The sequence below is a fragment of the Doryrhamphus excisus genome, chromosome 22 (genome assembly GCF_030265055.1).
Source record: "Doryrhamphus excisus isolate RoL2022-K1 chromosome 22, RoL_Dexc_1.0, whole genome shotgun sequence".
NCBI classification, from domain to species: Eukaryota; Metazoa; Chordata; class Actinopteri; order Syngnathiformes; family Syngnathidae; genus Doryrhamphus; species Doryrhamphus excisus.
The window spans coordinates 8,877,501-8,901,744 of NC_080487.1; the positions used below are offsets into that span (position 1 = coordinate 8,877,501).

A 24,244-nucleotide genomic window follows, 5' to 3' on the forward strand; every position below is an offset into this window, starting at 1 on the left:
AGAGAGTACGCTGGCTGCTCTAAATGTGGCTTGTAGAAGGAAATTCTGAAATCCGAGTCTTGGCACCAGACAGGCTGGAAGCAGGCAGGCTGCAGGACACAGAGCACACAGAGAGCCAAAGAGGAGGGAGTTTGAGAGCACGGAGGGATGGAGGGCTTTATTACTACATTCATTTAGGCGTCCGCTCTGTTTGCCTCTTATCAGCTTATAGACGATGCGAGGCCATGCCAACACGCATGGCGACCTGCAGCTTCTCGCTCGCCCCGGTCGGCATGGCAACATAACAAATGTGCCCACATTATTGCTGCATATTCCAGCCCGTGTGCGGGTCCTGAAGCATCCATGTGAAGTTTCACTTAATGGCGAAAGGCGCCAAAAAAAAATGTGATTTACTGTAATCTCACGGGTCACATTTATAAGGATGTGATTTTTATGGAGGTATGTATCAGGTGCATGTTCGGGTTTCACTTCCATCCCCAAAGGTGTCTTCATGTCCATGATGGCTTTAACACATGTACAGCACACATTCAAAAGGTTAAATCACCTGGAAGTCATGTACCTGATTAGAACATTAATCCAGTGTTTGATACTCTTCCACTGCGGCCTCCGCTCTAATAGACGCCGCGCCTCAATTAGTTAAATACATCAGTTGTTTGCCAATAGGCAGCTGTAATTGCATTACTTTAGCCACGTTTCCATCAAGCGGTACAGTCTGGGAGTACGCTACACTCCTAATTGGATTAGACTTTCTACTGCGGGTGTGGAAAAAAAAAAGAGTAAAAGAGACATTGGGAAAAAGCTGAAATGTTGACAATAATAATTATAACATTAGGCTGCACGGTGGAAAGTGGTTTGCACGCAGGCCTCACAGCTAGGAGACCCGAGTTCAATTCCACCCATCTCTGTGTGGAGTTCGCATGCTCTCCCCGTGCATGCGTGGGATTTCTCCAGGTACTCGGACCCAAGTTCGATTCCGGGTACTCCGGTTTCCTCCCACATTCCAAAAACATGCTAGGTTAATTGGCGACTCCAAATTGTCCATAGGTATGAATGTGAGTGTGAATGGTTGTTTGTCTATATGTGCCCTGTGATTGGCTGGCCACCAGTCCAGGGTGTACCCCGCCTCTCGCCTGAAGACAGCTGGGATAGGCTCCAGCACCCCCCACCACCCTCGTGAGGATAAGCGGTAGAAAATGAATGAATGAATTCTAACATTTCCCGAAATTTGCAATGTACCTCCTTTCCACCTCCACTTTAGGTGTGCATGCATGTCACTACTTTCAAACAAATGTATCTGTGCCAAGGCCCCCCCCCACCACACGTACTGGGACAAAGCTAATAGATCATTGACAGGTGAGAGGAGGGTTCACTCTCTCTGTGCTCCGTTCCACTTTAGCACCAACACATACAGACTGCAGAGTGAGATGATTGTGTCCTGTCTATAGTCAACCATGGTGGTGGCATTGTTACACGAGTGCTGGAAAACTGTGGTTTATTGGGAAAGTAGGCCACCTTTAAGATGACAAGTGCCTTGCTGAGGAAGCTGAAATGTGAAGGTGATGGAGTGAAGGTGTATTCGATATCCAAAAGGACACAATTTGGTCATTTCCAGTGGATAGGTACCTACATCCATACAAGCTGTACACTGACTACTCTAAAGTACATTCATTCATTCATTTTCTACCGCTTTTCCTTACGAGGGTCGCAGGGGTGCTGGAGCCTATCCCAGCTGTCTTCGGGCGAGAGGCGGGGTACACCCTGGACTGGTGGCCAGCCAATCACAGGGCACATATAGACAAACAACCATTCACACTCACTTTCATACCTATGGACAATTTGGAGTCACCAATTAACCTAGCATGTTTTTGGAATGTGGGAGGAAACCGGAGTACCCGGAGAAAACCCACACATGCACGGGGAGAACATGCAAACTCCACACAGAGATGGTCGAGGGTGGAACTGAACCCTGGTCTCCTAGCTGTGAGGTCTGCGTGCTAACCACTCGATCCCCGTGCAGCCTCAAAAGTACCACCAAGTTTAATTTCTATAGTGTTGCAACTTGAGAAACTGTAATCAAATATTAATAATAATAGATATTCATATCTATGCATGAATCTGATCCACCCTCCTCTCTCAGCATCCGATTCTTCTGGCTACACTTTCTTTATCAGATTAAATCTCAACTGTTGTCTTGTCGTGAAAGGATAAAAAGTGTGCAGGGGCCATGGCGGTTATCTTAGATCACGTCTGCTGCCGGTCACAGTTATTAAAAGAGTAACACAACCTTGTAGGTATTAACTGATACAGGCTTTGAAGTGTGAGGCCGTGTGCATAATTGGCACGCTGGAACAAACCGTGAAAGCCTCCATGCGGACGGCGTGTACGCTGTTTATCTCTGTGCTTCTTTTTCGCCCCCGATTGCTCTTTTTTATCTTGTCCTCCCTTCTCTCATGTTCTCCTCTCTCCCAAGGGAGAGCGGCAGAAGAGGAGTGGGCGGTCCGCTGTATGTTTAACCTTTGGAGGTGGGCCTGCTGTGCCGAGCAAGGCTTGCCACCTGTTGGCTCTGTGTGTGTGCAAGCAGAGGTAAATCACTCTAATTTTGATGAGCAGAGACAACAGCGGAGTCGCCATGGGGATGTGGCGGTGGCTCGGCTACTGATGTTCTCAGGAAGGGGGTGGGGAATCACACACACACACACACGGGGCCCCTCCTCTGTCAGAGCCTTGGTGACACCATGTCTCCCACGGGCGATTGAGGACCCAGCCTGGGTGGCTCCAGACCTTGTGTGTCTCTCAGTGTGAGCGTATGTATCACTCCAAAGGGGTCCCCGCCTGGGCCGCCATATGCCACCCACCCAGCCGAGGACGGGACAACAAGAGAGGGGCGGAGGTGACCCCTGGCCACTGACTGAAGCCACCAGTTGGCCCATTCTCTCAGTCACACGCCGGCCGGGCGCCATGTTTAAAGTCCCACGGCTGTTTATATGGGATAGCGATGAAGGGTAGGGCGCTGGTCGGGTGGGTCGAGTGGGCGTGGATGGTGCCTATTCTCTACAATATGATCATGTCTTTGTAAAAACACACACTGACAAGGGTGAGTGCATAAAGAGAGTGGGTAAACATGCCAACTGTAACTGCTAAATTACACTCAGCTCTTTTATTCGCAATACGCAAAACAATATATCAGAACATCGTAAATCTTTAGAGAGGGGCTCTCAAACTCGCTGAGTCACATCTTGTGGCCCGTCCGGTATAAGACAAGTCAATTACTTGTAGGATGGACACCGAGCCTACACTGAACTAAGAGTGAGTGAGTCACTTAAACATTTTTGCTAAAAAATTGTATCCGTTTTTTGTCTTCATGTGGGTGATGGGTAAGCTGGAGCCTATCCCAGCTGAATGCAGCAAAATATCCATCCATCCAAGGGAGTCGCGGGCATGCTGGAGCCTATCCCAGCTGTCTTCAGGCGAGAGGCAGGGTATATACGGACATACCCAGAGAAAACCACATTTAACGCATTTGTGTGCAAATTTAGCACCACAGACAGTATCGAGTGTTTAGCACGCAGACCTCACAGCTAGGAGACCCGATTTCGATCCCACCCTCGGCCATCTCTGTGTGGAGTTTGCATGTTCTCCCCGTGCATGCGTGGGTTTTCTCCGGGTACTCCGGTTTCCTCCCACATTCCAAAAACATGCTAGGTTAATTGGTGACTCCAAATTGTCCATAGGTATGAATGTGAGTGTGAATGGTTGTTTGTCTATATGTGCCCTGTGATTGGCTGGCCACCAGTACAGGGTGTACCCCGCCTCTCGCCCGAAGACAGCTGGGATAGGCTCCAGGACCCCCGCGACCCTCGTGAGGATAAACAGTAGAAAATGACAACCTGCCTATTGAGAAATACACTATTTGTATTCATTCACGCTATGTTGCTTTGTACCAAAGGAAATAAAATCCAGTGAGCCAAACTGTCATTCTCACAATCAAGCCTCTACTAATCCAATCAATAACAATAACTGTGACCATTATGTTTTATTATGGCTTTTCCCTGAAGCCCTGGACTTTGATAAAGCTACAAAACTGCTCCAGTTTTACGCCTGTACATAAGAGCCTAAACAGTCACGGTCTGTTTGGCGCTGCGTGGACGCCTGTGGTCCACTAAATGTATAATAGTTAAAGTGTTGAGCCACCAGAGGCTGTTTTACTGTGGAGGGTTGTCCATGTGTCTAATAGCGGTGGATTTTACATACCTGCCTGTGCCAGTCTTAGTTTAAGTTTACATTGGCAGAATAAGAAGTCATTACTCAGTTCTTGTATGGCATTTTTTTTTCACTTGTTCACTCCAGTGCTTTCTTTCTTGCTTATACATAAAATCAGTGATATTCCATTTTGAATATATATGTATATATTATCAGTTTGTGTCCTTGTGGTAATGGTTCACGCTTCTGCGGGCAGAGGTTCCATTACTGACCACAACCCCAACATTGGGGTTGTCCAGTGCCGGTCTGAAGACCAGATGGAATGGGAGGGTTGTTTCTAAATATTATTCATTCATTTTCTACCGCTTATCCTCACAAGGGTCAAGGGGGCGCTGGAGCCTATCCCAGCTGTCTTCGGGCAAGAGGCGGGGTACACCCTGGACTGGTGGCCAGCCAATCACAGGGCACATATAGACAAACAACCATTCACACTCACATTCATACCTATGGACCAGGGGTGCTCATTAAGTCGATCGCGATCTACCGGTTGATCGCGGAGGTGGTACTGGTCGATCGCGGCGTGACATTAAAAAAATATCATCCTAGCATCAATGCCGTCACTTGATTGATATACAGGGCAGCCATTCAGATGACAACTGAATGTTGCCCTTCGGGCGACCAATCAAATCAAACAACGTCTCTAAGTGCAGCAGAACTTACGATGTCAGCCTATCATCCATCCCCGTTACTTGATTGACATACAGGACAACCAGTCAGATGACAACTGAATTTTGACCTTTAGGTCACCGCTCATGCGTAAACAACGATGCAAAGTGCTAAGCTAGTCGGCGAATTGCGTCAGATTTTAAGCCCTCGCTAAAGTTTATGGTCACTAAAATGAGTGAAGTAGCTGGACCAAGTAAAAAGGCAAAAACATATCACTTCCATACGGAATGGGAGGTGGACGTTTTTTTCATGTCTTTTTCGAAGTGCGAAACCGGAGTACCCGGAGAAAACCCAGCATACACGGGGAGAAGATGCAAACTGCACACAGAGATGGCCGAGGGTGGAATTGAACCCTCGTCTCCTAGCTGTGAGGTCTGCGCGCTAACCACTCGACCGCTGTGCAGCCCTGGGAGGGATGTACCAGTGTAAAAACAATAAAATAATTAAATAACGTAACAAGACTAACAAGACTAAAGATGCAACTTTTGGTTAAGAAAACGGATATATATATATATATATATATTAGGAGTATTAAAATATTTATTAATATATATAATATTCAACTTAAATAGTTTTGAGCATCAAGTCTCCAGCACTAATGGCCAATGGACAACATTCCGACTCTCCCGGGATTGTTCAAATGCAGTCAGAATCAGGAAAGTCCAACAATTAATCAAGTCTGTCCAATGCTGGTGTAATTAAGGTTTTTGGGATGCTACTGATGTGGAAGTTGGGTGCTACAGGTGCTCTGTTAGAAACAGTCAAGGGACTTTCTCAACTCACACGACACACTTCCGGCCTGCAAAATAAGAGTGCTCTGGGCTATATCCTGTTTATTTGTGTCTCCTCTGGGGTGACCTGTTTGTGATGTAACAAAAAGATCCATCACTCTTGTAATGGCGGCTCACCCCGGAGAAAGTCGCATCCAGCTGTAGCTCTCCCTCATTCTTCTCGTAAATGAGCCTGTCCAATCTACCCACTGCGTTTCATTAAAACCAGACCACATCAAGGAGCGCTTGAACTTTAAAAGGCCAGGTCCTGCCACTTGCCAGCGACATGGTGCCGTTAAAAGTAAAAGGACCTCACACCGCATGTGCACTAAACGCCACCATCCAGCTGATGGACCACACATCCATTCCCGACATAAGCCCGAGACCACACAACGAGGGATGTCGGGAGCTCGTGCCACGGGAGGCCGGGACACTGCAGGTTTTCTTTCGAGCCGGTCACTACAGCAGGTCATTTTAATCATCAACACCTTTAATCAACTAAATCACCTGCTGGAGAAGATGGTTGGAGAGAAAGAGTGTCTGGGCCCACCATTGACACAAGCTCTAGGAGAACCCTGCACCTTCACTTCACAAGCCAAAAACTCCCTGCAAACAACTAAGATCCATGCCTGCTTGGGGTTTCTCCTCAAAGGGGGGAGACGCCTGAAGGAAAAGCTAAGAATACACAACAGGAAGTTGATTAAGGATTCCGGTCGAGCGTATGGCAGCAGGAATGGTTCAGTGAAGACGAGTGGAAGCCAGGGAACTAGCAAGACTGACAGCGAAGACGTGAAAGCAGCTTTTATCATCTGCTGGGCGGTCACCAAATGTAGAACATAGTCTCTGTACTTACCAATCGACACTGAGAGAACGTCTCCTGTAGGAATACGATCGCTCCGATGCGGTCTTCTCTGCTTTGGCCGGACGTTCTTTTAGGGAGAGACGATGGGTGAACTTGGAGATTCCAGACTCCAACCTAAGAAAAAGGGTGAAACTTGGGTGAGACTTGGGGATTGCTTATGTTTTGGCCACATTTTTACATTCATTCATTTTGTACCACTTATCCTCACAAGGGTCGCGGGGATGCTGGAGCCTATCCCAGCTGTCTTCGGACTGGTGGCCAGCCAATCACAGGGCACATATAGACAAACAACCATTCACACTCACATTCATACCTATGGACAATTTGGAGTCACCAATTAACCTAGCATGTTTTTGGAATGTGGGAGGAAACCGGAGTACCCGGAGAAAACCCACGCATGCATGGGGAGAACATGCAAACTCCACACAGAGATGGCTGAGGGTGGACTTGAACCCTGATCTCCTAGCTGTGAGGTCTGCTAACCACTCGGCCGCCGTGCAGCCCCACATTTTTACAGTTCATTGAATTTTTGGTTTTGAAGAGGTTTCAACAAAAAGCTGGTCAAACCTCATGTACCTCTGTTAATCGGTTCTAGTCCTGACCACGTTCAAGTAGGTGAATTTCCGCGAAATTCCACCCATTACCAATTCACTTACTTTTGAGAATGTAACTTGTAACCAATTTGTCAATGGACAATTTGGAGTCGCCAATTAACCTCATGGAATATGGGAGGAAACCGGAGTACCCTTTATGATGCAATTATGTCCAAATTGAACCCATAAAAAAAAACAAATTTCAATTTTTGAGCTGTTTGAACCCGTTGGTTCTGGTAATATCGTGCTTGACTTTTTTGGCTGGTTTTCAATTCAAAGTTTCCCTTTCAATTCATCAGTAACATTTCTAAAGCTATTTTCCCTCATGAGCTACTACAGTTTAATTTACTAGAGGAGCGTTCAGGAGCCGCTAAAATGTTTCGTTTTCTCTCAGTTCTTGTCTTGAAAACAAGAAAACACACAGCTTGAAAAGCAATAAAAGTTGGACATTTATTATTAATGACCAAAATGAAACCTAGACAAGTCAGCACCGCAGATTCATGTAAAGTACTAAAACACATTTTAATGGCAAATTATTCAATCAACGTGAAATATTACAGTCGGACACGAATGTCATGGTAAAATATTTCTTAAACTTTGTAACCATGCCAAAGGTCCCAAGAGGACGCAGGGAGGGTTTTCGACTGGGCCTTCCATTTGCCAAATCATTTTCACAGAAATAAAAAACAAACAAGAAAAAACATTTAATCACGTCGACTTGGCCAATTTTCCAGTTTGACTTTTTGCATCAAATATGACTATTAAATAAATGAACACAGAGGTTTTATTAGTTTTATGTATGCTCTGTGTACTAACAAGCAAACTAACTTCACAAAAAAACACGATTAATTGGTTCAAGAGCCAACCAATTTCTACAAGGGTGAATTCAATATTAATAAAAAATTAAATATTTTCATAGTTAAGAGCATAAAAAACCTGTTAATAAACCTCCTAAAACCTTTCTGTTAACATTATTGGAGCCCTGTAGACATTACTAAACACATAACCTCATTTCCTCCTTCACTACTCCATAAACCTCCTCTTTGGTCTTCAGCTACGCCTCCTACCTGGCAGCATCCTTCTACCAATATATTCACTATCTCTCCTCTGGACATGTCCCAACCATCTCAGTCTGGCCTCTCTGACTTTATCTCCAAGGCCTCTAACATGTAATGTCCCTCTGATGTACTCCTTCCTGATCCTATCCATCATGGTCACTCCCAATGAGAACCTCAGCATCCTCATCAGTTCTGTTTCCTGTACTTTCCTCAGTGGCACTGTCTCTAGACCAAACATACAGTCTTATATTTTGGTCAATATGATATTTTAATAGAATGGTAAAATGTTTTGGACTCTTGTTTCCACGGATGTAGATTAATTAGACTGGAAACTAGTTGGGATCAACTAGATCTGCTGGTTGTAGCCAAATAGCACACTCTATTTTACCTCAATTACCACCAAATAATCTAACATGTAATGTCCCTCTGATGTACTCGTTCCTGATCCTATCCATCCTGGTCACTCCCAATCAAACTCCTCAGCATCCTCATCTCTGCTACCTCCAGTTCTGCTTCCTGTCTTGTTTTAGAAGGATATATAGAAGGATTATGTTTCCCTGGTGAGTCTACTGTAAAGCCAAAGCTTTCAAAGAAAATAAAGACCTTCATAAATTGACACAGAGCGAGCACACTGCCATTTTAGCCAATGAATTCCTGTCTATGACATTAATATTTCATTAGCTCATTCCTAATGAATCCCCTTTGACGGCAAGGATACAAATGTAAAAAATGTAAATGAAAAGCAGGCCAGTTCCTTCAAAACATTTAATAAATATGTTTTGAACATTATATATTTTTCTGTAAGATGCCGTACTAGATGTTGCATTCATGCCATTGCCATGACCAGATTTGTCTTTGACATGACCTCATAGATGGCTTATCTGGGAGAACAAACCCCTCTTAACCCCCACCAGAACTTTCTTTCCCACTCCCACAGCCTCCACTACTGACCCTGTGCCAGCATCTCCAAAGACTTGCTTGACCTCAAAGACAAAAGAGGCATATTTTCCAGTATGACTCACCCAAATGAGGTGTGGGATTTTCGTCTGCCTTTAATTGGTGGTATTAGGATCCTCCTTTAAGGGTTCTTAATTAAATTAGCAGCGCTGGGCTTTGAGAATGGCAGCTACTGCCGACCATTGATGCTAATGCCTCTCGACTCAGTGGTTTTCAAAAAACACAAATGATAAAATAAGAGCGATTAGTTTGGTTATCATGAATACACGTCCTGGATTAGATGCTCGGCACCGACGGTCACATCGGAGCGCTGGTAATACTTCAAACAAACATTCGGATCAAACACACGACCCGACATGACAATAGGATGATGCCTTCAATGGCACCAGAATATATAGGGTCACCACTTCAAACACGCGGAGTGGCAGCAGACATAAATGAGGGGTGCAGGGAATCCCTTTGAGGGGTTTAAGAGGAAAAACGGGACATGAGAAGCAGGTGGGTCGTAGAAGAGGCAGGCTGGGGGGGTAAGGGGGGGGGGTGATCTTCTGGAAACTGGCAGCCTGAGACCCGCAAGCCTGGCAGTAGACCAAGCAGCTGTCTGTGCAAACATCATGCTGTAATGCTGCAATCCTCTAGGAGGAGGATGCAGTCCAGTACTTCTGCCCCGTATAGTACACCTTGTCTTTTCACACTTAAAACGGACAATAATGCAGTCAGTGAAGCAAAAACATAGACAGGCATTAATTAATAATCATGATTATAGATGGCTGGCAATGCTGTGCTAACCAGGTATGTTTTTGAACTGGTCTTAAACACTCAGCTTTGACACCATGCCATTATGCTTGAATTGGAGACAAATGGGACAACATACTACTGTATATTCGGGCTGGGCGATATTTCGATATTTTTAAAAATATCTGTTAAGCACGATATCAAAAAACAGAATATCATTCATATCGATATAGACTGGATTTGACGTAGAGGTCTCATGTTTCAAGATGGCGCCACCCAGGTGCAAGCTAGTGAAGGTAGCTAGCTCAGTGTCTTCTACTGCGTTTTTAATGTTCAATAGTGCTTCATTTATTACTTTTGTGTTGTTTTTGTGCCATGCCGACCCCTTAAGCAAGTGTGCAGCTATGGATGTAAAAGTAAACTAATGCTGTTTAATGTTAGCTTCTATGCTAATCTGTAAAAGTAAACTAATGCTGTTTAACATTAGCTTCTATGGTAACCTGTAAAAGTAGACTAATTAACACTTTAGCATTAACACTCGGCAGCAGCTGTTAGCTTTGAGCACACCTTTGCTACGTAGCGATCGTAGATCCCCCACAGAGATATGGAGCAGGAGAGGCTACGTAGTGGGAGTGAACAGCAAAGAAGACGGTATAAAGGCTGCTGGTTATTGTCTGTCGTCATGGGGAACGTGAGATGGAAGCACTCGCTGTGCTAACCTGGCAGGATATTTGGGTTTGACATTTGTCAAAAATATGGGCATATATATCGTATATCAATATTCAATATACCGGGATATGAGTTTTGGTACATTTGGCCCAGCCCTACTGTATATCTACAATATATACTGTATGTATCGCTATATCTATCAATATGTATATCTCTCTATATATTGTAATGTAATGTTTTTATTTCATTTGAACATGCATCAGATTACAATTGAGTGCATCACATAATCAGTTCATAGTTCCACATGTCCAAAAGGAGTAGGAAGAAGCAAAGCTTATTAAATTCTACCCCTCCATCTGGTACTTTTATAATCAGTAACTGTTACATTTGTTCACTTCCTGCTTTCCTAATATAGTTTAAGTTATTATTATTTCTTTTTAATTAATTAATTAATTAGTCACATACCGAAGTACGAGATACTCGAGGTACGAGTATTGTAGATTTGAAGTGCAGCACAAACCGTGGTTTTTCATTATTAATCAGTTCCAAAAGGACCGAAGATCAACATTCTACGACAAGACGTTCTATGAACAATTACCCGCTAATGCACCGTTTAAACCCCGGAACCATTTGAAAAGTGCCAAATTGGCACCGGCATCGGATAATGCTGTATGCAAACAACATCCCTTGCTTGCTGTCTTTTTAATTCTGTTGCATGAATAATAATGAATAATGTGTACCGAGGCATTCACACTTTGACCAAGAGCTTTAGCTCACCAACCCAGTTATCCTTCAGATTTAAGAACATTTGAGAAAAGCTACTGCAGCTTAAAGTGCTTGGAAGGTTCTGCAACAGTGGCATTCCTAGTCTTGGTGAGTTTATATGTCAGCATCACCCCCTTTGTGACTTTATTATGAGTTAACAAGGCATGGCCCCCAAGGGGCCTCCAAAAATACAATCCAGCGTCAATGAACGTTCATTTCATCAGTTCAACTTTTACACTCTCCCTCGATGATACAAAGGGTTTACTGTTTAGAAATGAATTCCAGTCAAAGCAGCAGGATGCTTCGTATTTATCTACAGTATGTGGTCTGTCTGGGGGTTGAGACGTCTCCTAACCGCTGATCTTATTTCATATTATTAAGGAACGCCATAATAAATTATAAGGAGAGACAAATACCTGACCCTGTGTCAGCAATTATGGGCAATGGCGGTCAACCTAAAACAACAAGATTAGAAAGAAGGGAAAACAAAGCCTCATTGCCAGTAGGACTGGAATATGCCAACAGGAATGCAGGCGCCCACCAGTAGGATTGTGTTAAATGCAAATGCAACCAATGCACATGCTCCTAATAGTGTGTGCACACACACACACACACACACACACACACACACACACACACACACACATTTCCAAAAACAAAGTTCAATTCAAGAGCATAGAGGCCTCAATATATTTCATTAGGCGTACAAAAAGCTTTTCAGTCGTCCAATCATAAAAGACAGCAGCCAGGCTATGAACATTGCTAATAAAGGTGCTCAAAGAAAGCTTTGTTTTCCCTACAGGCCATACCCATCCAAAGCAACATGTTTTTGGGGTGAATTCTCACCATTTGAGGACGCTGATGCTCTTGAGCTAACACTGTGAGCATCTTTAGCAACCCCGAGTAGAGTAGAGTGAATTTGGATTCTATTCTATTCAGGGCTTGTAACCAAAGCGTTAAGAAAAATCTATCCAAAAATTAAAAAAAAATATGTTTTTGTCATATGTCTCTCACACCAACTGCCCTCATTTCCTCCTTCACTAGATCCATAAACCTCCTCTTTGGTCTTTATCTACACCTCCAACCTGGGAGCATCCTTCTACCAATATATTCACTATTCTCCTCTGGACATGTCCCAACCATCTCAGTCTGGCCTCACTGACTTTATCTCCAAGGCCTCTAACATGTAATGTCCCTCTGATGTATTGCTTCCTGATCCTATCCATCCTGGTCACTCCCAATGAGAACCGCAGCATCCTCATCTCTGCTACCTCTCGTTCTGCTTCCTGTCTTTTCCTCAATGGCACTTTATTCGTGATTTTCATTACGGATTATTGCGCCTGTTGTGAGATAGTTCAAACCTGTAATAACAACCTGATGTTCCAGCGATCAAGTCTGGCGTTTAGTGACTAGTGACCAATGTAGAATACTAGCATCTTTGAATGTGTCTTTTGTGTGATATTGGGTGTTCAGAGTCGAGTTTCAGTTTGGTGTGTGTTAGGGCCTCTAACATGTAATGTCCCTCTGATGTACTCCTTCCTGATCCTATCCATCCTGGTCACTCCCAATGAGAATCTCAGCATCCTCATCAGTTCTGCTTCCTGTACTTTCCTCAGTGGCACTGTCGCTAGACAAAACATACAGTCTTATATTTTGGTCAATATGATATTTTAATAGAATTATAGAATGTTTTGGACTCCTGTTTCCATGGATGTAGATTATTTAGACTGGAAACTAGTTGGGATCAACTAGATCTGCTGGTTGTAGCCAAATAGCGCACTCTATTTTACCTCAATTACCACAAAAAAATCAACAATCACACAATGGACACATTTCTTAACATTATCACAATCTATGAATGTTCGCTTTGATATACTTTTTCTGTTTTTCCATTCCACCCAGTCTGCACATACAGCATTTTCATGAGGAGACAAACAAGGGGCAGGAATTCAATACATTTTTTCCACTTTAGTTGGGTTCCCCATAGCGGTCAGCTTTTAATACTGCTCCCTTTGAGTCTTTTATGTGTCGTATAAGGCTGACTCTGCACTTATAACGTACACACATGATGGATTTGCAGGCAAACACATGGCAGTCGGCGAGCAATTAGAGACTGTCGCTTGGAAGGCAGCAAAATCTTTATCATAGACGGCTCTATTATTCCACTCTGCTACGGTTAGCTGCGTTGAGATAATAACTTGGATGTCATTTGGAGGGAAAACCGATGGGGAGTAATTTAGCGGTGATCTCAGAGGATAGAAACTGCCTGAGATACTGCCAGAGATCACTGAGATCGCTTGGATGTCGCTTTGTGCAACACATTCATTCTCAACAACCTCAGCGCATGCCATCATATTATAACAACACCCCGTTGCATTGCGCAATAGCCACAAAAACCTCCCGCTGGTCTGACGAATAAGCTGATAAAACCTTGACTTTAACCCTGGTGCTGTGTCCAGGCGTTGCCGCGGAGTGTTTACAGACCTCTGGTTGGCTGAATGATAAATCTCTTTGCAATTTGCAATGAATATGCTGTAATTTCACGTCTGCAGAAGTGTGGATTTTTTTTATGTCGGCTTTCTTCTTAAGAGGTGGACCCTCCTCCGGTATTATCTTTGTGGCCTTGAAAAAGCCCTAAAACAGAAACACGCACACAGGGCACCCCCGCGTTCCCCCATCAAGCCACAATTGAGTACGGCGTCTAGATTCCAATCAGAGTCGAGCCAGCAGACAGTGGAGATTATTTATGCTGGAAAGGATAGGGTAACCTCGAGACGGGCGAAGGGGGGGGATGAGCGTGTTTTGAGCATTTCGTGTGAGGTCCACGAGGCTCTCTTAAGGGGCATTTAGGGGAATCCGGTTACCATTTAAACAGCAAGAAAAGACACTACCTTGCTATTTCTGTTCAAACACATTACTTGAAATTCCTTGTGTAACGTGTGACGTCCATGTCGTCCTACAATAAACACAGACACTTCACAGCTTACGTGTTGAAGAGAAATGTCTGCACGTCGCGGTGGACGGTCTTTCTAGCATGAGAGGATTACATCACTCCTTCTATTTACGATCTTCATGGAGCCTGACTGAAGAAAGTCCTCCGATACTGGAAACGTGGCTCATGATTAAACTTGGTGAAGGCACAGACTACAGCTGTCCTATCCAGTCAGGTTAGAGTTGTCCCACCAAGTAGTTGATCGTGAACTGAGATCAATACCCTGAGGATACAACCTTTTTCTGCAGGTCTTGAACAAGAGGGGCCGTTTTCCTAGCCTTATATTCGGTTCAATATACAGTTGGACTTGATCTGCGTGTGTTTGACCTTTAACCTCCTTTATGGTTACTTGTTTTTGCACCAACATGACATAGTTTACATCTTATACATGTAGTTTTAGCTATTATATTGTGCACATATTAGAAGTTTACGATAAACACGTTTTTTTAGATTTTTTTCGTAGTGTGGTTATCCTTTTTGGGGGGTACAACGCAACAAATGTTGGTGTACTTCCTGTAGATGCTTGTTTTCCCCATATTTTGCCTTCCTTTCCCCTTGCTCTCCCATTTAAACACCCCCCAAATTCCCTGTATTGTAAGTAAATAAAAGGTTTGAATATGATTCAATGCAACATGTGATGTGCATGCATGAGTTAATATTAAAATGGACACCGACTCACTTTTTGTGTTGATTCTCCTTGCGATCAACTGAGCCCAGACTCTGCAAAGGAAAACAAAACAGATATGAGAGGCAAAATCCATGAAAATAAAGGAGACAATTCCTTTTGTGCGATAACAACACAACATATCCCACCAATTACTTTTTACAATTGTATATACATTTACCTTTGTATTGAACTTTAGCACATATAAAGGTCATTCTGTTGACTCTGACCTCTGACAATGCAGATGCAAGAAAAAAAAAATACTAATGTCATCTCTGCACTTGTGCGAGTGCATTCCTTGCCCAAAGACAACGTGTTAACACAAACACACGCCTTCATACAAAAGTGTGAATAAACACATAGTTTTTCCCTGCTGTCACCATCTTCTGGAGGTTTATGGGCCTCAGAGGGAACACACACTAAGACACACACAGTGTTACATAGGAATGTACCAATAAGTGGCCTGAGGCTGGAGACATTTTTGTAGCAAAATCCTTTCACTGCTTGGCATCGTCATCATGCCAAACTGCCGTGATCCATGACAGGTTCCATCCCTGAGTGATGGAGCAGAGCCGAGACAGTAAAAGGTGACTATATGACAAAAGCTACAATATTTCTCCAGTACACTCCTCACTTTTCTGCAAGCACGGTATAGTGTCTTGAGATCTTTTCAGATTAAAACTGTGCCCTTGAATACTTCATAGAACAACGGCGAACAGAGTAAGACCTCTTGTGGGGGGAGGTGAGTTGTTGTAGAAAGAGAAAAAGAGATCTCTTTTAGGAGAGAAAAAGATGATGGCAAAGCCAAACGCCACAGCCCCAATGTGGGAATACTAATCAAGGTGAGCCTTTCAACACCAACGAGCCAGTATGCCACTTTCGTTTGAAAGTGGTAGCAACATAAAAGGTAACAAAACGAACTTGCACACCTGATCTAATATTAGAAAGTACAGAACAGCGCAAAAATTCACAGAAAGTCATCACAAAAGAAATGTTGCTCTTTAATACAGTTCAAAAGCCAGCATTTCAAGAAATGTTGCAAAGGTTTCACATACGGTACAAGTGCCTGTGAATAAAACCCATGTACAGAACAGCGCAAAAATTCACAGAAAGTCATCACAAAAGAAATGTTGCTCTTTAATACAGTTGAAAAGCCAGCATTTCAAGAAATGCCGCAAAGGTTTGACACACAGTACATGTGCTTGTGAATAAAACCCATGTGCAGAACAGCGCAAAAATTCACAGACAGTAATCACAAAATAAATGTTGCTCTTTAATACAGTTGAAAAGCTGGCATTTCAAGAAATGCTGCAAATGTTTGACAGACAGTACAAGTGCCTATGAAAAAAATCCATGTACAGAACAGCGCAAAAAAAATCACAAAAAGTCATCACAAAAGGAATGTTGCTCTTTAATACAGTTAAAAACCCAGCATTTCAAGAAATGCTGCAAAAGCTTGACAGACAGTACAGAAGAAAAAAAATCCATGTTACAAATGCTAATTGCACAACTTTACAGAGTGAATTAAAGGAAATATAGCATTATGTTATCGTATTATCATACATATATGATAATTTACCATCAATTTGTGGGACTATAAACATTTCAAAATGCATCAGCATTGTTTTGTGACGTGGTAAATAAAAAAAAAACTTGCCCAGCTCTAGTGAATTCCATGCTGAAGGGGATTAAGGCAGTGCTCACACTAAATATTCAAAATTAGGACACAATTTGGACATGTTGAGCTGAATTCCCTTGTGTTGCCAGCTCATTAGACAATAATGTGTGTGCAGAGTCAAGTACAGTGTTCCCTCGCTTTAGCACATTTGGATGTTTCTGCAAACATTTTTTAGTGCTTTAGTGTTTTCTGCATCCTGAGTGATTGCCAATAGTGTTGAGCCATTCTACTTTGTGCCATCCTGCCGTGTCGCCTGTGTCATCGCCAGCTTGCTAGCTTGTAAATGAATCTTTGCTTCGAAGGAAGCAGGACTGCAACAGGAGGAGTACTACAGCAATATGTTGGAATGGTGCCAGGATGCAAACACAGGGTGAAATACGTGCAAGTGTCTTAATGTTTTTACGAATGTTCAGCTCTTTTGAGCATGTTTAAACACAAGAGAAACGTGAAGAAACGTTATTGCTTTTCTGAGGAAAGTGTAAGGTGGTGGTTTTGCAGCCTTAAAACAGAATACTTGGGAAAAAAATGAAGTCGGCTTCTTCACAGATTTCACTTATCTTATCGATTTAGGGAACATATCCCCTGCGATAAACCAGGGAACACTGAATATCAAAGTTTCATGTTTATAGCATTGCCCCCTTTAAGCAGTAATGTGAGACACGTAATGCAGCAACCTGTTTAAAAAGAATCTATCAATCAAACTAAAAAACAGTATTGGATGCATGCGTCCATGAGGTCAGCTGACATTTTGACCAGTGTGGCTTCTCTACTGATGCATGTAAGCGTGTCCTTTTATGTGTGCAGTGACATTTTGTGAGTTCTGTGTGTGTGTGTGTGTGTGTGTGTGTAGCATATGGCTTTCACCCTCCTGGCGGTGACAGGATATGTCATACAGAGTGGCTGACCTTTCACCTTCCAGCTCCCCTGCAGGTAGTGCCACTCATCCTATAGGGATGCAGGACTCTTTTTCAATGATGGAAAAATCTGCAATCAGCTGACTACCTTTTCTATTGAAATGATGACATGATGATAGATACCCTTGCCACCGGCTGGGTCAGCATCACTTTATCATAAATAGGCTGCAGGCAGGGTCTTTGTCTTTACCCTAAATCCTTTTTGCAATGCATAAAAACCAGTAATAGCCGCCAACAGGCATCGTGCACTGAAATGAACATGCACAGGATGACCCCAGCCCTTGGCAGCTGCTAATTGTACTGCACATTGGCAGCATATTTTCAAGCTGCAGGTTGTTGGAATGCACCTGCTGAATCCCTAACTATAAAAGGGCTTATGAAATATGTTGCATTGATAAAATATGAGCATTTTAGCTTTATTCTTTTCAACACAGGAAGTGAACAATTATTACTATTTGTAATTGCTGAGACATGGATATGAATGACAATAAGCTTCCTACTCATTTGTTTGTGTAATGATGTGATGGAACATCATTAAGCATGTCAGAAACAAATTAAACCATAATCAAAATAAAAATAACAAGGTCTGAATTCCTGTCATCTGCAACTCATAAACTGGGAAAGTGGGAATTAATTCACAAGAAAAGATCAAAATACAGTTAACATGTATTATTTCACTTATCTGCATGACAAAATCACCACTTAAATGCTAATTAGCAGGCCATGTTAATGTGAATTCCGTTATTAGCAATCTTAGGTCGCTTATGCACGCACACACACCGCTGGGAATTTATATTGACAGCATAGTGCATTTCTGCCAAACACAAACGTATGATCTGCTTATGCACATGCTAATCACCCCCCCAGCCCCCGCCCGCCCCGAGGTGAAACAGAAATTCCTTAGGCAGTAATCAAAACAATGCAATCACTGAAATGCAGACATACCTGTTGAGTCCAACACAGTCCTGGTAGGGGTGATACTCCACTCTCTTCCTTAACCCCCACTTACCCCCCCCCCAAAAAAACAAAGTCCCAGTGACGTTCAGGCTGTAATTGCCGTTCACCTGCTCAACTTCACTTCTTTCACCCCCGGTAAGCCTTCCTCGCCTTGTTGCATTTCCTCTCAACAGCGGCGGTCACACGAAGGTTTGCAAAGCCTTCCTAGATGACGGCGGCTGCGACCACCACTGACTTGTTGTACTTTAATTGTGGTTGCTAGGCGATAAGCTTCTACCAATTCCGCACAGTGTGAAGGGGGGGTGGGGGGTAGGGGGTGGAATGAGTGAGAGGAACGGAGTGAGGGAAAAGGTGGTGGTGGGTGGGGGGGGTGGGTACAAGGAAATGCTCATTATAGACACACTAGCCTGAAGAAAATGACGGAGGGTGGCAGTGACGGCGGGGATGCAGGAGTTGTGAAGATCTGAGGATGCAGGCTACCAGATCTCATTTTTAACTTGCCGGATTAGCCGCTGTAATGTTGGTATACTACCTGAAAGATATGCTACATCGTGTCTTTACTAATTAATCATACATTATTGGAAACCCTGTGTATTTTCCTTTTAAAAGGTCACATGGTTTCCATGATGTTGTGAACAAAAAACCTCCTCCTCTGGACGTGATACATGATCATGTTCCCAGGAGGGATTATTATTTAATATGGTAATGGTTTTATTTCATTTGAACATGCATCAGATTACAATTGAGTGCATCACATAATCAGTTCACAGTTCCACATGTCCAAAAGGAGTAGGAAGAAGCAAAGCTTATTAAATCCTACCCCTCCATCTGGTACTTTTACAATCAGTAACTGTTACATTTGTTCACTTCCTGCTTCCCTAATATAGTTTAAGTTTTTATTTTATTTATTTATTTATTTTGATTTTTTTATTTCTTATTATTTATATTAATAAATAAATAAAGCAATTAAAAATAATTATATGTATTAAATAATTAATAAAAAAGATATTACGTTTTTTTTATCACGTACCAAAATAATAATAAAAATAAATAAATATTAATTATAATAATAATGGTTAGCACGCAGACCTCACAGCTAGGAGGACCAGGGTTCGATTCCACCCTCGGCCATCTCTGTTTGGAGTTTGCATGTTCTCCCTGTGCATGCGTGGGTTTTCGCCGGGTATTCAGGTTTCCTCCCACATTCCAAAAACATGCTAGGTTAATTGGCCACTCCAAATTGTCCATAGGTATGAATGTGAGTGTGAATGGTTGTTTGTCTATATGTGCCCTGTGATTGGCTGGCCAAAGATAGCTGGAATAGGTTCCAACACCCCCCCGACCCTCGTGAGGAAAAAGCGGTAGAAAATGAATGAATGAATAATAATAATAGTTTAAAAGTAGAAGAATATTGATCCTTTGATGACCAATTCTTGTTTCTTTGTTGCCACTGATCTACCATAGAACATCCAGACCGCAACAATCTGTTTGGCATTGTAACGGATGATTTGCAACCTTTTACATCAACCATTTGTTTTTATTTATTATCACCAGGCTCATTAAACAGAAGTCATTTTGACAACATCATGCTTTCTTCAGTATTTAATGAAGCCCAGTTAAGACAGTCAGCAGTAAACAAACAATTAGCTAATTATCTTTTGTGCTCCCATGCAAGCGTTCGGTTGTGCTGACTACGGATGGCCGTTGATGGATTTTGAGTATGGTGTGGCTCGTTATCATGTAACATTTCATTCAGTAGAAAAGTACTGTTGTGTGTATGTTTTATGCACACAAAAAAAGACAAGCCCTTCCTATTGAGTTTGTTCAGAAAGCTTTCGAGTTCTTCCAAAATCTGTACCTATGTGCACCCCACTAATTTATTCCACTCACGCCCTGCCTCTGGGCACGCACACTCCACTGTCACACTCTTAAACACTCACAAGGACTTCTGGACGACTGCCGAACCCCTCTTCATAATTCTGTCAGTATAGAAGTTGATAATAAATGAATAAACCCTTTGGAGAGTTACTTGAAAAAGTGGTTAGGAACAACTGGTAGCTATTGGCTGGAGACTCCTGACTACTCACCATGTATGAACTGAAAGAGTGCTAACGTAGGTCTGCAGTTACTGCTTGCAGTCTTGGCACAACATCGGTAGTGTTAATGTGGCCATTTTTTTGTGTGACTACCTGTGTTTGAATAAAAAATCTCCAAAAAGGCTAATAGCAACCCCAAACAACGGTAAGTCTGTAATTCGCATGTATGCAGGTAAGACGCCCCCCCCCCCCCCCGTATGCACACTATATAATGCTACACAGACATCCACTTCCTTACACAAAATAGACACAATTAGGACACTGATAAATTAAATTGTTATTTATAGCTTGCACTCTTCAACATGACCAAGCAACGCTGGAAAGGCGTTGGGCTTCATATAGTCCAATATTTTTCTCTTGCTGCAACTCCTTTTTATTATTATTATTTTCACCCAAGGTTATCTTACCAACCTGTGCCTAGTGCATAGGCACTAAAAAGGGTACTATGATATACTATATCTCTAAAATGTTGTGGAGTTTCGATTGAAATATTCCATCAAGGTTATTGCAAAAACAAAGTCTGTGGATGTACCAGAAGACGCCTTCCATACACTCATGCTTTAAATACATCAAAACATGGAATTACATGTTTGACAGATTCCAGGTCTTTGTATAAAAAGCCCACTCGCTCAGGCTTTTAGGCCTGTCAAGCGTCAATATAAATCAATTAGGCATCAAATGCACATGATGCTTAGTGACCTTTACGTTTGCCTGTGTGTTTCTATATATGTACAGTGTGAGTAACAGTAGGCAAGTCTTGGCTTGATGAATCACATTGCCGGATGGTGGGCACACACAAATACTGAGCCACCTTATTGTCCGCCGACTCAGCTCTGGGGGATCGTTAGTCATAGCTAATGGAAATGTCAAACATGCTGCCATTGCTCTGCCAAAAAAGACATGTTCTTTTCATGTTTTCATGTTGTAACCATTTCATGTTCCATTCATGTTCTAATCCACTACGGAATGGGTTGAGTAAGACCCTCAAACAATGCACAACGATGAGAGAATTCAAGAAACAAAACAAGCAGTTGATGTTTGCTAAATACAAGGATGAAGAGTCTTGAACCAGTCATGATGTGCTATATATATATATCACTATATTGACACTTACTATGGTACCCATTATGTCATTGGATGGTCATATCACCTCGTACTTCGGTACGTGACAAAAATTAAATTAAATTACATTTTTTTAAAAAGTAAATTAAACTATATTAGGAAAGCAGGAAGTGAACAAATGTAAGAGTTACTGATTGTAAAAGTACCAGATGGAGGGGTAGGATTTAATAAGCTTTGCTTCTTCCTACTCCTTTTGGACATGTGGGACTGGGAAGTGATTATGTGATGCATTCAATTGTAATCTGATGCATGTTCAAATGAAATAAAACCATTACCATTACCATTTCTTGACACAAACTTTTCTTAATGAACGTCATCGTTTTATCAAGCAACACACACTGCTCACATATACAGCAGGTTGTCTAAGCAACTGCCAGTCAGGAGGCGTTTTTATTACCATCTCACACACCTGATGCAGACTACATGCAAATGAACCCTTAGCGACATCCTTGAAGGACTCCCAGTGGGCTCCTGGTGGCCTTTCCTTGCAAAAGGCTCGACAACAGGCTGCACGACATGCCATCGAGCTTCCATAACAACAACATATTCATGCTACTAATCTTAATAAGAAAGAAGGAGCACCAAGATGCCCGTTTATATTGGAATATCTTCTCAAGGGACAATACTGCAGATATTAAATGTGGATATACTTAAGAGTAGTCAGTATACAGCTTGTATACTTTACAATCCACTAAACATGAATAAACACACAACCGTTAGAGTTGTGTCTTGCCAGGTCACATAATGTATCAACTTTGTTTTTAAATATGTAAACATTGATTTTTTTTTTTAAAGCCAGAAGTAAATTTGCAAAAATGACATCAATAGTTCATGGCAGCAACCATGCCAAAGCATCATTTCCGGGCAGTGACATTATCGGAGTAACACCTCTCAGCTAAAGTAGAGTAAGGACGTGCTTTTTCAGGTAGCTCGTCGACTTTGTTCTGTACATTTTTCATGCCAAAACATTGTGTTGCTGCTGGATGTTCACAGTATCCGATTCATACTGGAAGTTTCTCTTCCAAAAGACGAACGCTTAAGACTACAACAGCAACAGACAAGTTCTTCACCTCAAGTTCATTTCACATGTGGCATATTTGGCTTGAATGAAAAATAATGGTAATGGTAATGGTTTTATTTCATTTGAACATCCCATAATCAGTTCACAGTTCCACATGTCCAAAAGGAGTAGGAAGAAGCAAAGCTTATTAAATCCTACCCCTCCATCTGGTACTTTTACAATCAGTAACTGTTACATTTGTTCACTTCCTGCTTTCCTAATATAGCAGGAAGTAAAAACGCATTTTGAAAAGGAGGCTATTCCTGATGTGGTAGAAGAACAACAGAGAAGACAGTAAGTCATGTCTACATTGCGACAAATCTGTAAAGCCTAGTTTCACAAAAGGTGGGACACAATTGTCATAGGGGTTATGTGGATAAAATAAAAAATATATATTTGTGACTAACACTCAAAATTAAAAAATTTTGAAAGCCTCACGGCATGTGAAGACTGAAGCATCATTTGGAGTTTGTGCAAAGCACTGTGATTTCATGTCCATCCGACGTATGGGAACAAACTTTGGAGTTTAGTAACAGCGCCACCATGTGGTATATTTGTCAGAAAATAATAGCACAGGCGACACATTGGGGATGCATATTTTGACAAAGTATCACTTGCTAGCTTCAAGTCAACAGGTTTCATGTTCAAATATAATTAGCTTTAACCGCTACGGGACATTCATTAGAATAAAGCATCATAGATTTGGATGTTTTCAAGAGACACTCTGATTGACTACTAAATTAATATTAATTGGCACTTTAAGGACGTTAAAAGAGGCCTGCACTCTCATAGTGTTATAATTATATCATTACCAGCTTTGTTTAGTCTGAGGGCATCATTTAATAACCTCATAGCAAGCATGGCATATTTGGTTTGGAAGGATTAGGTTGCAGGTTAAAAATATAATAAACTAAAGTCATATTACTCCGACAATTGTGATAAAGGGAAGCCATATTGAGACCTGAGCATGTTTTGACTGGCAAAAAGCAAAATAACATTAAGGGATGTGCAACTACAGTCCTTCCTGATGCTTGGCGTCTGAAGTGCCCTTGAGCATAGCACCTAACCCCCAATGGCTCCTCGGTCACCCCCTGCTCTATTATGTGTGCTCACTCCTAATATTTGGGTTAAACGCAGCCCTAATGTCTCCTTTGGGATGAATAAAGTGTCTGAAAAAAAGAGTCACTACCAGGCCAAAATAGTCCAAAAATAACAACAAGGTGTTTTAAAGTTTATACAAGAGTTTCATATAAGCCAGCAGAGGTCAAATAATTTACGTTTCATGGAACACAAACTGTAATATATGCAGTAAATGTACAAGGCAAACAAACGTAAAGGGAACAGTGCATTCTTTCTTTCTTTTTCAGGGAGACATTTTCCACGATGGGCATTAATAGTAGCAACGCTAAAAACACTACAAGGCGTC

At 42.2% G+C, this 24,244-nt stretch overlaps 1 protein-coding gene across 3 annotated transcripts in view; it reads right to left on the minus strand.

Moving 5' to 3' along the window:
- Positions 1–24,244, minus strand: part of LOC131109246 (ankyrin repeat and fibronectin type-III domain-containing protein 1) — a 132,408-nt gene that overhangs the window by 34,255 nt on the left and 73,909 nt on the right. For 2 of the 3 annotated variants that reach the window (XM_058060991.1, XM_058060990.1), the window contains 2 exons: positions 15,007–15,047; positions 6,550–6,672 (listed from right to left, as the gene is read on the minus strand). In XM_058060991.1, coding sequence (XP_057916974.1) covers positions 6,550–6,672; positions 15,007–15,047 — 164 coding nt within the window. Of the gene's footprint in view, positions 1–6,549; positions 6,673–15,006; positions 15,048–18,528; positions 19,286–24,244 lie in introns of those variants that run through there. The other variant, XM_058060992.1, reaches the window with a different exon arrangement.